Here is a 20,086-nt window from a genome sequence, read left to right on the forward strand (position 1 = left end):
GTTTTTTCTTTCCCATGTATACTTATTCCCAAGGCACTGCACACACACGTACGCATGTAACCTCTCAATAATTGTAATTGCCATGCTTTATTATATTTACTGCACTTTCCCAAATTCTGCACTCAAAATAGGAATCCGTCTTCAGATTATCATTGGTGCATCTAAGCTCAAGAATCGCTCAGGAATTAATTGCATAAAATATTTACAGGTAATTCTGCAAAGTTAAATGTAACATCATTATCTGCGGAGACAAAGGCGGTTGGGTGTCATACTGGCTACACGCCCCAGTGTGATGTGCCAACCTTAATAGGTGGTCGCTAATAGAGCGTGTTTATTGTATGGGTGAATGTCAGACTTCAGTTTCAATGTCCTTTCAAAGTGTGGAGCTGAATATGATGCAAAGAAAAACACTGCATGTCAAAATAAATCCACTTCTAGAATGTAAATATTTTAAACATAAAGTGGAGGTTTAGTAATTTCTTCAATGCAAGTCAAGGCAAATCAATACATATGGAGCATTCCAAGCATGCACGATGGTCAACTGGTTAATTTAACAACAGAACTAATAGATTGGGTCTGTAGACTATAAGGAGACACTATTCCTTGGCAATTCAAGAGTAAATTTGTGTTTACTACTTTCAAAAGCATGTTACGAACTTTAGTTTTTTTAACCTCAATATTTCACTGCATAAAAAAAGTTTTTCACGATAAATCCTTTATATGCGTGGCGGCTACAGTCCTCTCGTCCTCTGGCTTGAGATGGCTGCCACCTATGAGTCAGATGATTGTCTGCCACCATTAAGCAATTGGTAATTAAATATTTATTTATTTTTCCCTAAACAGTGTACAATTTTGGAAAAAATTTGACGAAAATTAATTGTCACGCACAACGAGTCTGTGTGCAAAATGTCAGCTCGATTGGATCACGGGAAGTGGGTTAAAAAACGACCGAAAGATTTGCACGGTCGTAAGCAAGCAAGCACGCAAGCAAGTGAACTTAATATAAAGGATTTAAAAAGGCACATCTTCACTTACAAAAATATCAAAGGCAGCAATTCATATAACCTATGGTGCTCGAAGCAAAACCCATCATTCTTTAAAGTGTGCAGGTTTTTACTGAAAATCAGATAAAGATAAGTGTATACGACTATATGTTGTTTATTATAATAATATTTATGTTCTTGTATTTTATTATACATCAGGAAAGATGTCCCACTGACGTGGGCACAACTTTCCGAAGACACACTACTGGTTGTCTTTGTTTAATGTTCTGATGTGAAGTCACAAGAGCAGGAATACTTAACTCACTGAGATAATCATGATCACAGTGCCATATGAATATCACCTAAAGCTGTAGGTTATAGGAAGCCCAAAGGTCCGCTTTTATAATGGGTCAGTAAAGCAAGATGAGGCTTTCAACAGGACAAAATAAACGAACAGAGAAATAGAAAGTATATTCTCGACAAATGAAGGTGGCTTCATAAATATCCTCGCAACCTTTAGCCGAATCAACTTTTGAATAATTAATCTCAGTCTAGAGGTGGCATAAACTCTTCCTGAGGCTGAGGAATAAAAGGCACAATAGAGTTTTCTCCTTGATTTTCCATGATAACACTTTTCAGTCACGAGGTCCAAAATAAACAACGCGATGTGCCCATTGACACAGGTGAGACCAAGCTACTCTGCGCTTTCCTGCTGGTGTTTAAAAAAAAAAGCAACTCCATAACATCCACTCATAGAGCAACCCTTTGTGTGCCAGTTTCATGGCCAAATTAATTTCGGTGAGTCCCCTGGCATTTTGTTAAGGATGTACTTCACTCTAGCTCAATGCTGTTAAACTGACATCTTCACCTGCAGGTTCTCTCACAGCTGTTGTGCGTTAAGCAAAGGGCGAGTAAAGCTCCCTTCATCACCCGATTGTGAATTAGCGCAGCTACGATTGAAACTACTGGAACGCAACATTTTGTGAAATGAATTCAGCGCTTTAAGTAAGCTAAGTTACTCCAATTGCAATCCGTGTGTTCAACATTTACACGTCTAAAACATTTTAGAGTAAAAGTGTCAATTGGTTCTCTGAATTAATATGTATAACTTCATTTAAGTGTTGGTCTTATAATGATCGAAAGTTCTCATTTATTATGCCTCAGATATACTCCGTATTCCTTATATATTTGCTCTTTTTCTCTAATATAAAACAGACATTTCTAATTGAACTTTGAGCAATGCATGACCATGCATATAAAGGTAAAAATCTGAGAAGGAATGTGATGTGCTACAATTGGGAAGATAAGGGAAAAGAGATCAATCAAAGGAAACTTTTAAAGAATTTGTACCACTCTAACAAGTCACTTTTTTTTCAAACTGTGCATTTCACTGTACTTTTTATTTATTGGAGGCCATCTGTGGCGGAGATAAGAGACAGCCTACGATCCATCATCACGACAGTACTACCGCCGTGCGCCGTGCGCTTCCCGATTTGAGGGAGGCTTGTGATGTCCAAACATCAGACAGGTCTGATGGGAGCACGCTGATGATTACAGCTCTCCTCCAAGAGCGGACGGCTATAAGAATATCGCAGAGGTCACGTCCAGGCTCTGTCCCCTCTATTTTCCAGACCAGCTCTCTCTGCCTTTGCTTTCCAGCATGGCAGCGTATGCTGCAGGGCCAACAAAAGGCTACGTCCATGGCAACTCTATTTAAAAAAAAAGTTGTACATGGTGGCTGGGTGGCTCAGAAGCTCCAGCGTTGAGCTGACCCCACTGAGGGCCTGGATTCAAATCCAAGCAGCCATCCGTCATTAAACCGGGTTCTTAAATGTCTCAGCCCAGTTACAAATGACTGCACACACAAATACATCACGTAAAATTTGGTGTTGTGCTAATTTGCCTAAATTCCAGCAGCTCGGATGCTTTAAATATTGGTTTGACTGTCAAGAGACAAACATTACTGTCCTATGGCAGAGCGGGTGCGAAAGTGTTTACCCCTGTTGCGTGAACGAGAGATCAACAGCATCCGCTTTCTTGGGCTGTTCTCTAACACTAATGGTTACACTGCTCTGCAAGAGACCGAATGGGATCAAATGGGTTCTTCATCGAATTACACAATGCCTTCTGCACAATCAGGGTTACACTTGGGGAATATTACATAAAAGACGGACATGCGTGGAGGCCATTCAGAGCAGTGCAGGCGTTTTCTGCCAGTGTGCGTGTATTGTGTATTTGGGCAACGTGGGTTTACATGGCCTGAACACCCACATGCAAATCTGTCTCGTTTTCTAGGAATCTCCAGGTGATAAGTTTACGTGCATTCAATCCTCTAGTCTAAACGCACCACTAAAACCCCCGTTCATACACTGAACTTCCACAAATTAAATTGGCTGGCTGCTGTGAAAACTTGAGAGGCAGTAACACATTTTGCCAGGCGATGGAACAAAAGCTGAAAAGTGTGTAAAGTAGTGAGGAGGTGTACATGCTTGGAATTACACCGAGAGACTAGGAAAAGTAAAACACAGATAAGAGAAAACAAATGGTAATTTAGAGTGATCATATTGACGTTTTTTTAAGGTTGATATTTTTAGGAAGAAAAACAACGAGCATTATTCAGCGAGTCAGACTTCTGCTAGCACAGCTGGTGCTCTATAAATGTGTGTGTGCACGGATCAACAGATACACCGAAATGCCAGCATTGCTCCATTGCATAAAGAGAGATACTACGCGGAGGCGGCTTGGTGACGCGTCCATTTATTGTGTTGTCACAAAGTTGCGTTAAAATTTGTAACTCTAGTAATTTTGGCATGATCAAAAATACAGGAAATATAAAAAAAAGTATTGTATAATTTTGATGGTATACATATATATATACGTACAGAGCATACGTTTCCATACGAAATAAGAAGATACGTTTTCAAAATGGAACATACGATCTAAAGAATAGGATTCAGTAGAATGTGCTTGCTTAAGTGGCACTGGGGGACTTGGGGAGATGGGTGAATGCTGAGGCTGGGGGTTGGACGGCAGGCAGTGGGTTAGAGGCTGTGCTCATTCTTCACCATTTACAGCATCACCTCCCAAGGTGCTCCCTTTAAATTGGTCATACAACAATAACCCCCCCCCCCCCCTCTAAAAAGGGCTCAAATTGATAGTGCCCTCTTGCGTGCGTTCACAGTTATATATAATAATCTCTTTATATGCCGCTGGTAATTGGAAGAAAAGGCATAGCTAAAAAAATCAGTAAATAAAAAAAACACATAAACATCCTTATTGACTGCAATGGGGCAAAAGGAGAGTGTTTTTATCCACCCATTGCACCCAGTAGAGGGAAGTAATTGCAAAGGACAGGAAAAACCACAAACCGCCCCAGCAACCTCCGCTGAACATGCCTCCCACACATCCACCACCGGTCCCCTTTTCGGGAGCCGACCCCGTCAGCCGCAAAACTCATTTCGCAGCGGGCAGGGGTAGTATCGATTTTTCTCTTTCCTTTTGCTCCCATACTCCCTTCCCGCCCACCACCTCCCTCCGACCCACCTCCCTTCCTCATCCACCCCCAGTCCCACCCTACCCCCGCCACCACCCGACCCTCTCCCACACTCCACACCTCACCCATTCCCTTGCAAGACCGCATCACGCCAGCCCAAAACCCCGAGCCTCCAAAACCCAAACCGCCTCCCCTCCCACCTCAACCGCCATCCTATGGTCTTCTCGGGCGGAAAAAGCACTATGGGAATAAATTATGCATCAGGCCCTTCTGCCGTGATGCAGGGTGTGCGGGGTTGACAGGCCCGGTGCCACGGGTGGGCAAGGCTGTAATCAGCTGTCTGCTCCACTCAGGGTAATGAAAGGGAGGGATCAATCCGAACGGAACACGCGTGTGTGCCGTCGCCGGGCCCCACCGTCCACCGCTGGGGCCTCCGGGCAATCGTTGCGTCTTCTGGTAATTTTTTTGGTGGGGGGGTGAGGGGGGGTCGAAAGAATTGTGAGAAACGGAAGGAGAAATGTAAAGCGTTTATGTTAAAATGTTTAAACACAACAAATTGAGATTTTTAAAAAAAAATCTGCCGTTGTGTACGGTGTCAAGATTTGTCTGCCGAGTTTGTTTAAATTAAATCTGTAACACACTGGCATATTGAGAGCAGAGTTTTTACCCATCTGAGATTTGACATCAGCCCCCATAAAACAAATAATTAGAGGAATCTTCCATATATAAGCTGTGTGCATGTCAGTGGGATTATTATGTTTAAAGGCAATTAAACTGTGAAGATATTAAATAGTGATGTATCCATTTATGAAATGTAAAGACAGGAACTATTATTGATTAATTGACACATACAATTATGTTGATACTACTTTTTTTCATTTTCACCAACAGCATGTGCATGGGGCTTTCCGTTTATAAGGGCTGTAATACATCCATGAGCAACCGAGGTTTATCCTCGCCTGCGCAAACTTAACCTGCATATCAGCTCAGTAACTAACAATCCTAAACCAGCCACCGAGTAGCTTGAGGCTGAATGCTGCATTCCCTCTAACGGTGGGCGGTGTTGCAAATGGGCTTCTTCCACACTTTGCTGACACACCTTTCCGTGGTGGGAGATTTCCTTTGTGCCGGGCCCAGCTGCTGCTGACTTTCACAGTCCGGGTCGTGATTCACCTCCCATATTCGAGTGCCCAAGGTGGGACTGGCCAACACGTCCAGCTTGTAGATTTACACATACTCGTTCTCAAACCAGCCACAGCTCCGGTGCTTTGAGATTGCAAAGCACCATCGGGGTGTATTACAAGTACAGCATTTCCAAAGAGATATTGTGTCTCGGTGCAAAAGAGCGATTGCATATCATTGGGGGTTTATCCACTTTAAATGGCTTGATTGCTAGAGCTCTCCGACGTGCCAATCAAACATCCGGTAGAACCCAAAAACGCATTGCAGAGCGAAACAGCACAACCACGAAAACCTATGCAGCGGTCTTTGTTTGCTATCTGCATTTATATATGTGGCATACAAAGAAAGCCACTTGATCTCACATGTTCTCTCGCATGGCTCTAATGTACTCTATTTAAGAAGCCCACTTTATGCGCATATTTTTTAAAGGCCGATTGGCCGAGTTCATATTTTTCAGACCGCAACGAGCCCGCATAAAGCAGCACGGCTGGGGAGTCATCAGAGGTGTCTGCGGTGTCTGACAGGCTAACACCAGTGCGCGCCTGCCGCATAACGATAACTCAGTCACGTTCCAGCGGATGATGAAATTCGTCGTGACCCCATTACGGACACAGCGCTGACAGTTTAACCACCATTAAAATTGTATATCTCTTCAGAACTATCGATTTCTCCGCTCACATCGGGCACACGGCTAAACTGCAGCTGTCATACAGACATCATGAAAACAGCATACATCACGGTGAATGGAGCGGTTAAGTAAAATGCCCGGTAATGGCTTCGCTTAGAGAGCCATTCTCGGTGCTAGACATTTAATAGCAGTAATTTTTAAGCCAAAACTTATATATATAAAAAAGAATGCACACACAACATGTGTTTTATATAAAAATAGAAGCTTAAAACATAGAATTGTATATTTTTTTAAATGGTAATATAAAATACAAAACTACAACAATTATGTCTATCAATACATTTCATAAAGGACACAAAGAAGAATGTAGTTAATACCCAATTACAAAGCACCGTAGTTGATTTCAAATGTGTATAAATTATATATTAAAATGTTGCCATGTACTGAAAACTAAAATAAAATCTGGTCATATTGCTTTCGTGTTGTAATAGATATTTTGCATGACGAAGGGAGAAATTGATCTGTCCAGTGTGCCGCAGGTATGTATGCTATGTTCATAATGAGGACATTCCAGTTAACATTCCTCGGACAAGCAATCTCAAAAAGGGAGCTAGTCTTGGTGAAGCATCACAAACCGGTATTAAACATAACCCAAAGAGACGCTGGGGGATGGGTCCATGCAAAAATGTATCCCTCTTGAGGTATTGATTATGCTCTGGCTGGAACATAATAATTGTCTTCAAGCTGTATTATAGATACACTAAGTGGGATGGAGATGTGAGCTTATTAAAATAGTATGCTCAAAGTCTTTAAAACTATTATGCGAAAACCCATAGCTATAATGTAGCAATTAGGAACCAGAAAATGTACCGCTCCTGTTAGGATTATTATGTTTGTATGAAAAGAATGTCAATTTTCAAAATATATTTTAAATTTACACTGAATAAGTTTGATGTTAGCATATCTCCTATACGATAAAAAATAAATATATATATTTATTACTTATATTATTACTTTCAGGAAAATCCTTAATATATTCAATCTCAGTGCAGCTGTTCAATCCTTGTCATTTTGTAATTTTTAAAAATATATAATCTAAAACATTTATTTTTGCATTCGTTGATTCAAACATGGATGACTACATGAATTTCCCCAAAAAATTGGCTTGAAGACAAACATGAATGGAGGAGGTATATCTCAGATTTTGCCGATGACATTACCATAATGACAACTTATGAGAAATAAATACAGGATATTATTGAAGAACTTGACTAAGTAGGTTGCAAAATTGAGCTATAATACACATTTGAACAACAAATTTCATGGAAGAAAAAATCGTTCAAGGGACAATACTGGAAAATACAACAGAATGTGTATCCCGAGGGCAATTACTGAAGGCTTGCTTGGATAATATATAATTAAATAAAGAGGTGCACAAGAGCAGGTTCTAGTACTTTTTGGAAATATGTGATTATGAAAAGCAACACAGCAATGCACCTAAAATAAGACTAATTTTAATCGGTGCACATTACCTGCTACATATAACGCATGGATGAGAAACATGGACACTGGCACACTGTTTTTACGAAAGCTGAAAAGTGCACAAAGAAACGTGGAGAGGCACGCTTGAAAGGGCAATGAGCGAGACAATGAATATCAGAGAACAAAGAAATTAGAGCCAAGCAAGCAAATGTTATTGACTGTGAAATAAAAGTGGCCTTAGGCAGAACACCTCGCAAGGAAGGCATGATGGCCATTGGTTGTGACTGATAACATAACGGCAGCCAATGGAGAGAACAATGCAGCAATGAGATCAGCTCATGTGCAGGACCTCGATGAAATGTGGCATCGGGAGACCTTGAGAAATGGCGATAATTTTAGTTGTCTCTTTGGCACAGTTTGCTCCGTAAGTCTAAATAACATTAGCATATATTTTTTACGTCATTTGTGTGGACCTTAACCAAATACAATTTCAGGCACATGATTCGATTAATGTGTTGTCAGCTTAAATATCGAATTCAATCAATACATCGTTATACGCCAAGTGCGTACTTACATCAAGGCCACTGGATTATTGTCGGTTATGAGAGCAGCTCACAGTACCAAATCACCTTTATGGAGAAAATGGATTCCCCTGCTGCTCATTCTTCAGATCTGTGCACCTTCGATGATGTTTTGAGGCCATAGTTATCAAGAACGAGCAGTAGGTCGCTACATTTGTTAAAGGAGTCGATTGGTGTTGTGAATCCCACTCAGCAGCCCCCGTCATCCTCTGGCCTTGGGTGAGCGGTGTGTCTGTACGTAAAATGAACGTGACAAAGCAATACAAAAATATTTGATTTATTAATATATATATAAACATATTATTATTGCCACTACCTGTGCCCTTGGTTATTATGTAATTCATCTTCTTGGTTCTTTCAGTAAAGTCACGTAGAAGGGAAATAATATAATATGTAATTGTTTATGTTTTTAGTTAGTTTTAATACACAGTATAGGGATGCTGCCATCGTGTAATTGTTAGCACACCAGACTTTCATTCAAAGATCGCCAACTCGATTCGATCTCCCGGTGTGGCACGACGCAATAGGCCAGGTTCTGAAATCCCCCGGCCTCTGGCCACCCGGCAGTATAAATGGATACACCAGTTCGTTGAAAGGCAGGTTGTGTGTGGCGGGGTAGAGGGTAAATACTTCCACTTTTTCCAAGATGTCTAGCCACCATAGAAGAATAGACCATGATATTATTCAGAAGGGCTAGTGGAGGGCTTTACCTTTTCGTTTAACACGAATATATGGAGATTCAGGGCAAAATAACTGTCAAATGGCTGTGGCTGTCGACTGATCTCTTGTTTAAAGATATTACTTCCAATTGAATAATTATACATTTTATTTTTTGTACTTACATTTCACTTGACATTTTTTTTTCATCCGAGCATTAGTTTCCGTTTTTTTCCTTCGAATTCAGATTTGAAAATGACACTGAAAGCTATCACTACAGAAAAAAATGTATGCAGTCCGGAAACAAATAGATTTAACAGTCCACGAAAGTGTATATTGCATACTCTTTGGTTATTTTGGTAAAGTCATGTGATTTTACCGAAAGAAGATATTACTTCCAAAGTCATGTGACTTTACCGAAAGAACCAAAGAGTATGGATTCCTGCAGTCACGAAAGCTTCAAATCAAGATTGTATATTGTATGTACAACACCTCTCAGCATTATTCCAACCACCAACTCAAAATAACTGAATAAGTACCCATTTTTCACATTGAGCTATTTTCAGCTGGTCACATGTAATGCACTCCTTTGTACATTGTTAAATCTGTTGTTTTCGATGAGCTTATTTCATGCAGTTGAATATAATTTCATAAGATGTAACGTATCCTGAATATATAGTATAGATTGACTGCCATCGTTGTTGTCTTTTATCAATATTATTACCATTATTCTTTCTGCAGCTACCTCCTCGCTGAATGCTCAAATCCAGCAGTTGCACCAGTTACAGCAGCTGCAACAACAGCAACAACAGCAGCAACAGCAGCAGCATCAGCAGCAGCAGCAACAGCAACCTCAGACTCAGCAAGCAAAACATGGAGCATCCCCGCGGAAATCCTCGTCAGCTGCCAACCCAAGCCAGCCGCCATCCAGCCAAGGCAGCAGCCTTCCCGTAAAACGCACGCTTAAGTGCACACTCGCAAGCCTTCTCCTGTTTTCGCACCGCATTTTGCTGTGATTCTCCGTACCCGAGTTGTGGTACCTGGTTACTTTGTAGTCGAAATGGTATGAGCCTGTGTACTCAGCGCATTCCATTTGATAGTAAGGCAGGCATGTCTATACACTTAAAAATACTCAAAACATAAAAGCATTTGTTTAGTTTTTTTACGTATATGAATTATTTATACGCATGTGAAGCTCATGGGATTCTTTTTTAACAGGTATCAAAATTTAAAATGTCCTCTTTTTTCCCCCTAATATAAAAAGCCTTACTAATGCTTTCTGAAGCAATTCAGTGCATTAATGCACGGCTGAGTTGCAATTTATATGTATAAGATTCAGACGTATGCTTTACTCACAGCCGGACACTGCCCGCACTGCCCCCAAAGTGTGCGGTTGCACGAGTGGAAAGAAGTCTTCTCCCAGGACGCTCCGCTCCTTCCCACGAACACATCAGTTCCAGAAATCAACATGCCCACTGAGCCGCACTAGGGGTCGATATTTGGGCGTAGCAGTGTACTCCCGCGCGGATATTTTAGGGCTTTCTTACCAGCACCTTTAATGGCGTTCTTGTGTTCAGGAAGGAAAAACCACTGAAGTCACAGTGTCAGATTTTTCTTTCTGGCGAGGATAGGAAAACGGGGTGAAGAGGGTTGATCCGAGGCGAGCGCATTGTGCAGTTTCTGGATGTCATGGCTGGTTAGCTTCTGTGTAGTGGCTGAGCTCACATGGTCAGTTCCCGAAGAGACATTGATGAGAATCCTATGACCACTTACGAAAGGGCCAAACAATCTCGGTCAAAGGCAGCTTAATAATGATGCAGGAAAATTGAGTTCATTGTAAAGGAAGAAGAAGAAGAAATGTGTCTGAAAACGGTATCTCTGGGGCTGAAGTAACACGCCGAGGATTTAAAAGCGGCATAATGTTGCTCTGATGTGGGTGCTCGAGGATTTGTTGTGGCATCTTCACACGGGTCCAACCGGCAGCGCCAAACACTTTGATGAATATTTCAAGAGCAGGCCTGAGACATAGCGGATTGATAGGCCATGATAATGGGTTATACTTTGAGGCCTGCTGACTGATCAAAAAGTGACTTTTGAATTATTTTTCCTGTTACACTGTTCAACCCGTTGTGTCCTTCTCACGTATGCGAGTGTCCTTGTCGGGGTTTTTTTTTGCTTCAACGTGTGCCTCAAGTAACCAATCAATAGCCAGCTACAACTGTATACAGTGGGACCGACTTAATATTGTGCGTTTCATTTCCCGGCATGGCTGACAATAAGTGCAGTTAACGTTAAAGGGCATTACGCCAATAAGGGTGTGCGCCTAAATGTCATGATTTCTTTGTGCGACAATAACCATGGGATGTACGGCAGTGAAGCAATATCAGGCCACACTGCAGTATAAATGTATTTGTGTGTAATACATGGTCATAGACTACTGACATTTATATTTGTTAAATGTCTTCTTTTGTAAGATGAGCTTACACTATAACCCACATCATATAACACGGCTTCTTACAATACGTACAGAACCATTACTAATCTCAGCATCACATTCATTTGTTGGCACCAAGAGCCTCCAAGAAATCAGACCCCTTCGCTGTGTTGTGACATATGCAACTAGTCTCATTCCAAGCCAACCGCATGCACATGTAGATGCCGCCCGGCACACAAGGGGCTCACATGCTCGGGCCGTGGGCGTTGGGGAAGTTAAAGAGGCTACGTGTGGCACGGCTGCTCTCCCCGGCAGCTCGTGGGAGGCCCTCTCACGTCTCCGGCGGCGGTGGCCGCGGTGGCGGCGGCCGTCGCGGCCTCGGGGTCCCTGCCTCCCAGCGCTCACATTTTCGCCGGGGCGCTCGCCGCGGGCCTGCCCGGGGTGGCGGGTCAGCTCATCACGAACGCACAGGGGCAGGTACGTGACTCGCAGCTGGGCTCTGCTATCATCTACAGCCAAAGTTATTGCGAGGATCATGCCTTGACCTATAGCCAGATATGCATGTAATAATTATTAACTTTAGCTAATCATATTCCCTCCCTTTGATGCTGCTAATCCTGCATAATGCACGGGCATATTGTGACTATGAAACCCCCCGCCCACCTCTTATGCATTCCACAAGTAATTACTAATCACATATCTGCATTTCCCATAAATATGCTAAATTCCTCTTGAAATGCAAATTCTTTGTCAAGGCGCTCTTCCCCCTCCAACCCAGCTTAAATATACGCTCCAAGCCTGGTGGTGTTTCATTCAGACGCTGTCTTTCCGACAGACCTGTTCTTCACCTGAGGACGGCTGCTTGCGTTGTGGCCGAAACGTCGTGAGAATTATTTTATAATGTTTTATTTTTATTTTTTTATTATTTCCCTTCTACGTGACTTTACCGAAAGAACCAAGAAGATTTAGTCAAACATGCATGCGGTGTGGCTGCTGCTGTTCTTTTCTGCTCGATTATGACTGTTATTTTAATTTGTTTGTCACGATGAGAACTCTGTTATTGCCATGCACTAGGTTAATGACATTCTTGATTTGATTTGCTCAATTAAGTTTATTGTTTTTTTGAGTTTCTTTATGGCCTTTGCAATTATTTCAGTAATTAAAAACGATCATAGATTGGCTGCGTGCATAGCCATTTTTTAAGCCACATTATTATTGTCATCTCTGTTGCCTAATTAAGGATAAAGCATGGCACTTTATGAAAGAGGTGTGGAGCTCACACCATGTGAATTTTAGTAAATCACACGAACATGTTGTACCTCCACTCTAAAAAGTTATTCACGGCTCGTATTGGGTTACATTTTTGTTTTAACCTAACCAACAATGTGCACGTTCTACCTACTTTATTTTCTTCCCACAGGGTCCGAATGTGCACCCTAAATGACATAGAACCCAGCTATAAATCCTGTGCCCGTGACAAAGAAAGCAAGCTCTTGTGGGCAGGTGGAGAGGGGGTGGAAAAAGTGGTGCTTTTCACTATTTTTGTACTCAATAATTTAACCAGGTCTGAAAAGAGCACCGCCATTTTCTTAGCTTTTTTATATTCTAATTAAGAGAAAGTGCAACAGAGAGCCCACGTTTGCGTCTTTTAACGCTTGCTCGTGATGGCTCAGTAATTGGCAACATGAGTGGCGTGTTGCGGGCCACCGTGCAATAGATTAGGCGGCAGGAGGCGCTGCCTAGTTATGCGCCCATCGATCGCCAAGTGTGAATAGCTCCCCACTTAGGACTTTGTAATTAACTTAATGGAGGCTTGCTCATTAGCCCATGAATGGCACGCATGCATGTGTTGAAAGCCGCAACCGTTTATTTGTTATTTTCCATGCCGTCTAATTAAATTTCGATTGAATTAAAATCTGCTACAAATTCCCCATCTTTATGATGACTATTCACACGGAGTATGTAAGTTATGTGTTACTGTAGATTATGAAGTGATTTTAAAATGTGATTCATTGGGAGTTTTTCGTGAGTATAGCATACATCTTGCATAATATTTTAACACGTAGGCTTTCGCGACCAATATCATCCATAATAGAAACAGGTGAACTTCTCCACAAATCTGGTTGTCGCCTGATGAAGCGTGTTGTAATTACTGGCGAAACGTCGTACTCGGATTGTAAATGTCGTGGCTTGGCTCTCCAACACACCGGTGTTGTTGTACTAGTGACGAATTGGCATGTTCTGTTTATTGACAACTCTTACTAGTTGGCTGTGTCGGGTGGTGGCGGGTTTAACGACACATTTATATATACGCAATCTAACCCAAAAAAAAACTGTTATGGATGGATGGATTTGTACTAAATCTGTTAAATAACACAACTTACTCTGAAGATATATTCACATTAGAAATGACTGACTTTTCATTCCTAAAATTATTTGAGAATTTAAATATTCTCAGCCAGATATATTTTGTAATGAATCATTTAATTTCCATCAATAATTAATGGTGTAATAGGGGGAAAAAACATGTAAAATGCCAGGAAAATACCGACACAAAGTGCTTTTAGTTGGAGTTATAATTATGAATAAGACATGCAAGTCAGAGCAGGAATCTTACAGCTAGAGATGAAACATAATGTACCCATCTAAGAAGGCTTTTATATAAATATTAACTTTTACAAAACACGACCTTAAATCATTGATGGCACGCGCGCCCTCTTTGGCTGGTACAATGCCACCGACTGATGATAATTATTGCATTAGTTCTATATAAATACTTAAATGCATGCATATGAAACTGCCGCTTCAGCAATGTGTAATGTATTCTGCTACCCTAGCCCGGTGATTTGATTGAATTAGACACTTGGTGCTAACAATCGTATGCCGTAAACGAAACTGCCGTGTTTATCGCCTGCGCTGTGGGCATTATAGCTGACAAAACGTCACGTGTACTACGCTGCGTGATACAAACGTTAGTGATTGTACTTTAAGGAAGATGCAACGCAAAGTAGAAAATATCTCATCTTTTAAGTGACATGCTTAGGCTGTGGGCGATAACTGACCGTTTACGTATTAATACTGAAAGCCATTGCAGTGACGGAGCGAGAGCAAAAGCTTAAAGTTACTTAAGTGTATTTTTTTCTCATTTACAAAGCTTTAAACTGCGCTCGGGAGCCTAATACACTGCCTGAGTGTGTGTCGCCAAGGCATTTTTTTATTTTGGGTTGCGTATTACTTTAAGTTGTGTTTGATGAATGGATACCAAGAGGAGAGTAATTTATGAAAACATATCTCCATTCTGTAATTTCAATCAATATCATTACACAACAATACACAGTGGCAGTAGGCATTAGTTGACATTTGCTATGGGAATGTTACCTCATGAGTAACTACAACACGGTACATGCTGGATGAATATGTAAATGCAACTGCACCTCAATGTAGCTGTGTCATCTCTGTAAATAGTTTAGATCGTTTCTGTATGTATTGTATTTTATTACTGTATGTTATTTAAGGCCTCGTTCATTGAGAGCCTGGATGATTGCATTAGTTTCCACCGAATAAATGCCTTCTCATGGTCGACAAAAGCCAGCCATAATGGTATTTTAGATTTGTCTCAAGAATCCAATGATCGAATGTATGTACGTGGTCAATGTGATTCTTAGTTGATTTGATCAAAAGTAACAAAAATAACATGAGTCATGCGATAAGATACGCCCCCACCAAAGGCTATTCATGGTCACATTCGAATATATACTGTAAATGAAAAGGCAGCCAGACCTCCCCAAACGCAGGGGTTATGTTCCTGGAAAATTCTGTTGGGCAAAACCTTGTCCGACGAATAATAAACCTTATGGGAAAATACAGCTGCGTTTCTGGGTCCAAAAATGATCACCCCCTGCCTCTTTTAAATAATTTTATGTTTTCCACCCATGTTATTTGTACAGAAGGATGCTGAGTCGCTCTCCATTTATAGTGTGTGTGTACACTCTTTATTTTTCAATGTCACCTCAACAAACCATCCCCGTCTCCATTGTCTCCATTCATTGTCCCGCACCGCGGCACTCACGCCAAACGTTCGGCCCGATCTCTTGTCACTTTGAGCGTTCTTCTTGGTTCTTTCGGTAAAGGCACGTAGAAGGGAAATAATCTGATAAAATAAAACATAATCTTATTTTATATAAAACTTAATTTTATTTTTGTATTTTTTTTATTTCCCTTCTACGTGACTTTACCGAAAGAACGTAGAAGGGAAAAAATAAAATTTTATTTTATTATGTTTTTTTCTTTCTACGTGACTTTACCGAAAGAACCAAGAAGATGAATCCCTGCAGTCACGAAAGCTTTAAATCGAAACTTCGAGCGTTCACGATTCGCCATCGAGGCGTCCGTGTGACTTGCATGCGGAGCGATATGCGAAGTTGTCGTTGTGCGTGTTGAGCGCGTGTTACATTATCACACGGGGAAAAAAAACACACAAAAACCAAAACATATACATCGTCTAGAAATCGTTCTCACAGTTGATTCATTCACATCTCCCAACGGATGCAGCACTATCACGGCACTACGTGTCGAGACGAAATATCACCCCCGTGTTCAGGAAAACAGACCGTGTGGTAGGGAAGCCGAAAAACGCGTTCGATAAATCCGGGTTGGGTCAAGGTTTTCATATAAAAAAACGAGCTATGTTAGATTTTAGTTGAAGACCTACTGATTATGACAGCCAAGGGAAGTTAACTACAGGGAAAATATAGAAGAGTAGACTACAGGGTGGGGTTCAGCAAATTTGAGCACAACAAAAGTTATGTACAAGTTTGTTGGACAAAAGAAGATAATTGTTGGAGGAACACAACTGGAAAACATAACAGACAATGTATAATTATGGCAGTTATTGAAGGAACTTTGAAGTGCTTTTTGATCAATAGTTGTTGATAACAAGAAGCAACATAACATGGTTCCTACAGAGGGAATTTTCAATCAGTGTATATTTCCTGCTATGGCATATGGATGTTGACAGAGATAACAGAATAAAAAGTTGAAAACTGTGCAAAGAAGCATTGAAAGGTGCATGCTTGGCATTGCATTTAGAGACATAAACGTAAAGACATGGATCTGGAGAAGAAATGCAAATTAGTAGGGAATGACTGCTCAGAAAAGTGAGTTTAGTTAGGAGATAAATTAGGCTTGAGGAGTAGAAGGGATAATGGATGATGGATGAGACTGGCGACGGAATAGCAGCCGAAGGAGCGAAGACGGCCGAGGTCCAAACCATGGAGATGGAGCTATAAGATTAGCACATTTGCATGACACCAAGATGTACTGCAGGATCGCAGCGCCGTGAGGGATGGCGACAGAGCAGGGGGGCAAGCCTTCATCCAGCAACGGATTGGCCCTGGCTATTGATGATGATTAAATGATGATTAACAAGCTTTTATTGGTACTGGCCACATTCGTCACTGTCATTACATCGATTTATTTTGACAGATAATGCTTTACCTCCTAGGCTTAGTTCCCTATCACTGCCAGCAGCAGTCTGCGCGGGACACTTCCTGAGGCACCAGCAGAATGTGCGTGGAATATTGGGGGTTCTGGCATCTCAAGGCGTGCGCATTCCAAACACTTCAGGGTGCACGAAGAAGCAGGAATCAAAACACCATGATATTTGGTTCTTTCGGTAAAGTCACGTAGGTATAAAATAAAATAAATCACGACGTTTCAGGCGCAACACAAGCGTCCGTCATCAGGTGGGACAACCACAGCAAGAAACAATTGCTGAAGTGGTTGTCCCACCTGATGATGGACGCTTGTGTTGCGGCCGAAACGTCGTGATTTAATTTATTTTATTTTATCCCTACGTGACTTTACCGAAAGAACCAAAAAGTATAGATCCCTGCAGTCACAAAAACTTAAAATCTAGATTAAAAACACCATGGTTTTGGCTATTTAATGCGTGACAACAACAACAACAAAAATCCCCGTGACAAGTTAAACGCCGCGATGACCTCTGACCGATAGCGCCCGTCTTCCCACACAGCTCATCGGGACCATCCCACTGGTCGGGGGAGGGGGGTCAGGCACCGGCGCAGCGGGGATGGGCGCCACTGGGCTGCCTCTGAGCCCCCAGCTCCTCACCAACACCCAAGGCCAAGTGGTGGCCATGCTGGTGGGAAACCAGATCTTGCCGGTCCTCAACCCGCAAGGCCTCACCCTATCCTCAATGAAGGCGCCTGGGCAGCAGCAGGTGCACGCTTGAACTGGACACTGCACATTCTCACGATGCCATCGAAATTAGAAGAAGAAAATACCTATCAATTACACCTTTAAGACGTACTGTTTGTCACTCGCCATTTGGCATGTCTGTGCTCAACAACCTTGATGAAAAAAGAGTCTCAATTATTGGGGCTAATAGGGGGAGGGGTGGCCTGGATAAAACAAAAACACGGATAATGCAAAACATACGCATATTAGGCTATACAACAATAATTGTTCACTTACAGAGTCGATGTGCAGTGTCATCTGTTGTATTTCTTTGCTTCTCAAAGTCATCGGTTTACCTGCCGACATGTTTGTGGTCATTGAATCACTGGCACTCGATGAGAAAGAAGCGACTAATACTTCATTAATTGTGGACTAAGACTTTTTTTTTCTCGATACCACAGTTAACCCTCCATCCACAGGTAATTGAGAGATAATCGTTGAGGTGGCTTGGTGGCTAGAGCATTGAGCCGACGTTGCAGAAAACCTGGATTGGAATCCAGGCAGCTACCAATGCATAACTGGGTGCTTACACATTGTGGAGTTCATGTTCTCAGCCAAAATGATTGTACAAAAAAAAACTCCATTATATCAAAATTGTTGTTTTATTTTATATAGCTTATTTCAGCTCTGACAACCTGTCAATCTGTGCAGGGCATTAAAAGCTGTGCCCCTGCTATGACTAAAGAGGTCTATTTGAGTGACTTCAGAAGGAGTTCTGTGTCACTACTTTGCAGAGCCATTATATGACACGGGTGACATACTTCTAACTGTAGGGTTGTGAACGTACATTTAATTCTTACAGCATGATGCCAAGAGAAAATACAATTGTGATTTATTTTTTGAATCAATACACTTTGCATCACGGCCTTTTGTTGCGTTGTGTATCGCTCTGACGACCTGTGCTGCTGCATCCAGGTGCACGGACAACAAGGGGGACAAGGCTCCACCCCGCCTGGCCTTCTCCACGTAGTTCCCCCTGGGCCCGGGTCTCTGGCGCATGGACAGGGCGGGCTGGGCCAGAGCCCCGGCTCGTCCGCCCCACAGTCGCTGTCTCCCTCTTCTCCGAGCGTGGGGCAGCTGGTGAACAGTGAGTCTTTCGCCCCACAGCCTCCCATGGCCACACGCAAAGCGGCGGGGAAGTGAAGTCAGGAGGATTCAAAGTGGTGAGCGCTGGTCGCTCGCTCGCTGTTGCTATCCACCGCTAATGTGAGCCGACACCAGTACACGATTGATAGCATTCGCTAAAGTCGGATTTGGCCACCCTCTTGTTTAAACATTTCAACAAACTGCCTGGTCATGTTTCAAGAAGACTCACAACCTTTCGGGTTTAGCTGCCTCCCGTGGTTTCAAAAATTGTTACATTCTGCATTAAAGTGTGTCATCAGCAGGGCTTAATTTCTCACCGAGGTTGCTGGTAATAACATAATTAATGCATTAATTCTTGCACGTTTTCCTTATTGAAAAGTTATGCCAATATGAAGTGATAATGATTCCATGTTGCAGGTAGGCTGGAGAATGCACTATTATTATAGACATAATCAGAGGTTTTTTTCCTAGTACAGTTCCTAAGCATAGGCCCACAGGTCCAAAATGCCCTGCTGCCTACAACAAATAGCACTATTGAAGGTATAGTTGATAAGAGTTAATACACTTATTGAAAAGTCAAGCAATGCGTGGACAGAAGCAGAAAGAGAAGTGTTTAGATCTGTAGTATGGTCGTTGAATGGATGGTGGCATACTGGATGTGGGGTGTCGAGTATAGATATATTGTCAGCCCTGGACAAACCCGGCTGCAATTAAGCCCTGGTGATCAACGTGATCGTGTGCCCATTCTCGCAGACCCACAGGGCCCGTGCGGAGAGGTGGATGGTGTGAACCTGGAGGAGATGCGCGAGTTCGCGCGAGCATTCAAGATCCGTCGCCTCTCGCTGGGCCTGACGCAGACTCAGGTTGGACAGGCACTCAGTGCCGCCGAGGGTCCTGCCTACAGCCAGTCCGCAATATGCAGGTAAGCATGGCCACCGCGCGGCACACCTTTTTAGAATTGTAAATGGACGTGGAGACACTTGCGCCAATGCTGTCCAGAGTTTTAGCATCCCAGTTATGGTAAGATTTGATGACTGGCAGCGTGGTGGCGCACGCCTGCGATCCAGTGCTTTGGAGACAAAGGTTTCTGGATCATACTCTTAGGTTTTTTCGGTAAAGTCACGTAGGTAAAAAATAAAATTTAAATTAATAAAAGTAAAATAAAAAAATCACGACGTTTCGGAGGCAACACAAGCTTCCGTCTTCAGGTGGAACCGTCACAGCACGATTGCTGTATCAAGTAAAGATAAATTCTAAGAGACCCGACCTTGTATATATAGTGGTTGAGGGGGGAGGAGCCAA

General features: G+C 42.2%; 1 protein-coding gene across 1 annotated transcript in view; it reads left to right on the forward strand.

Annotated features, from left to right (window-relative positions):
- POU6F2 (POU class 6 homeobox 2) overlaps positions 1-20,086 on the forward strand; it is a 56,904-nt gene that overhangs the window by 31,691 nt on the left and 5,127 nt on the right. Inside the window, exons 7-11 of the mRNA XM_061555005.1 lie at positions 9,748-9,956; positions 11,756-11,917; positions 17,475-17,681; positions 18,614-18,785; positions 19,538-19,706. Of these exons, the coding sequence (XP_061410989.1) occupies positions 9,748-9,956; positions 11,756-11,917; positions 17,475-17,681; positions 18,614-18,785; positions 19,538-19,706 (919 nt within the window). The remainder of the gene's footprint in view (positions 1-9,747; positions 9,957-11,755; positions 11,918-17,474; positions 17,682-18,613; positions 18,786-19,537; positions 19,707-20,086) is intronic.

The sequence above is a fragment of the Lethenteron reissneri genome, chromosome 20 (assembly GCF_015708825.2).
Source record: "Lethenteron reissneri isolate LAM-NWPU_2019-01 chromosome 20, ASM1570882v1, whole genome shotgun sequence".
NCBI classification, from domain to species: Eukaryota; Metazoa; Chordata; class Hyperoartia; order Petromyzontiformes; family Petromyzontidae; genus Lethenteron; species Lethenteron reissneri.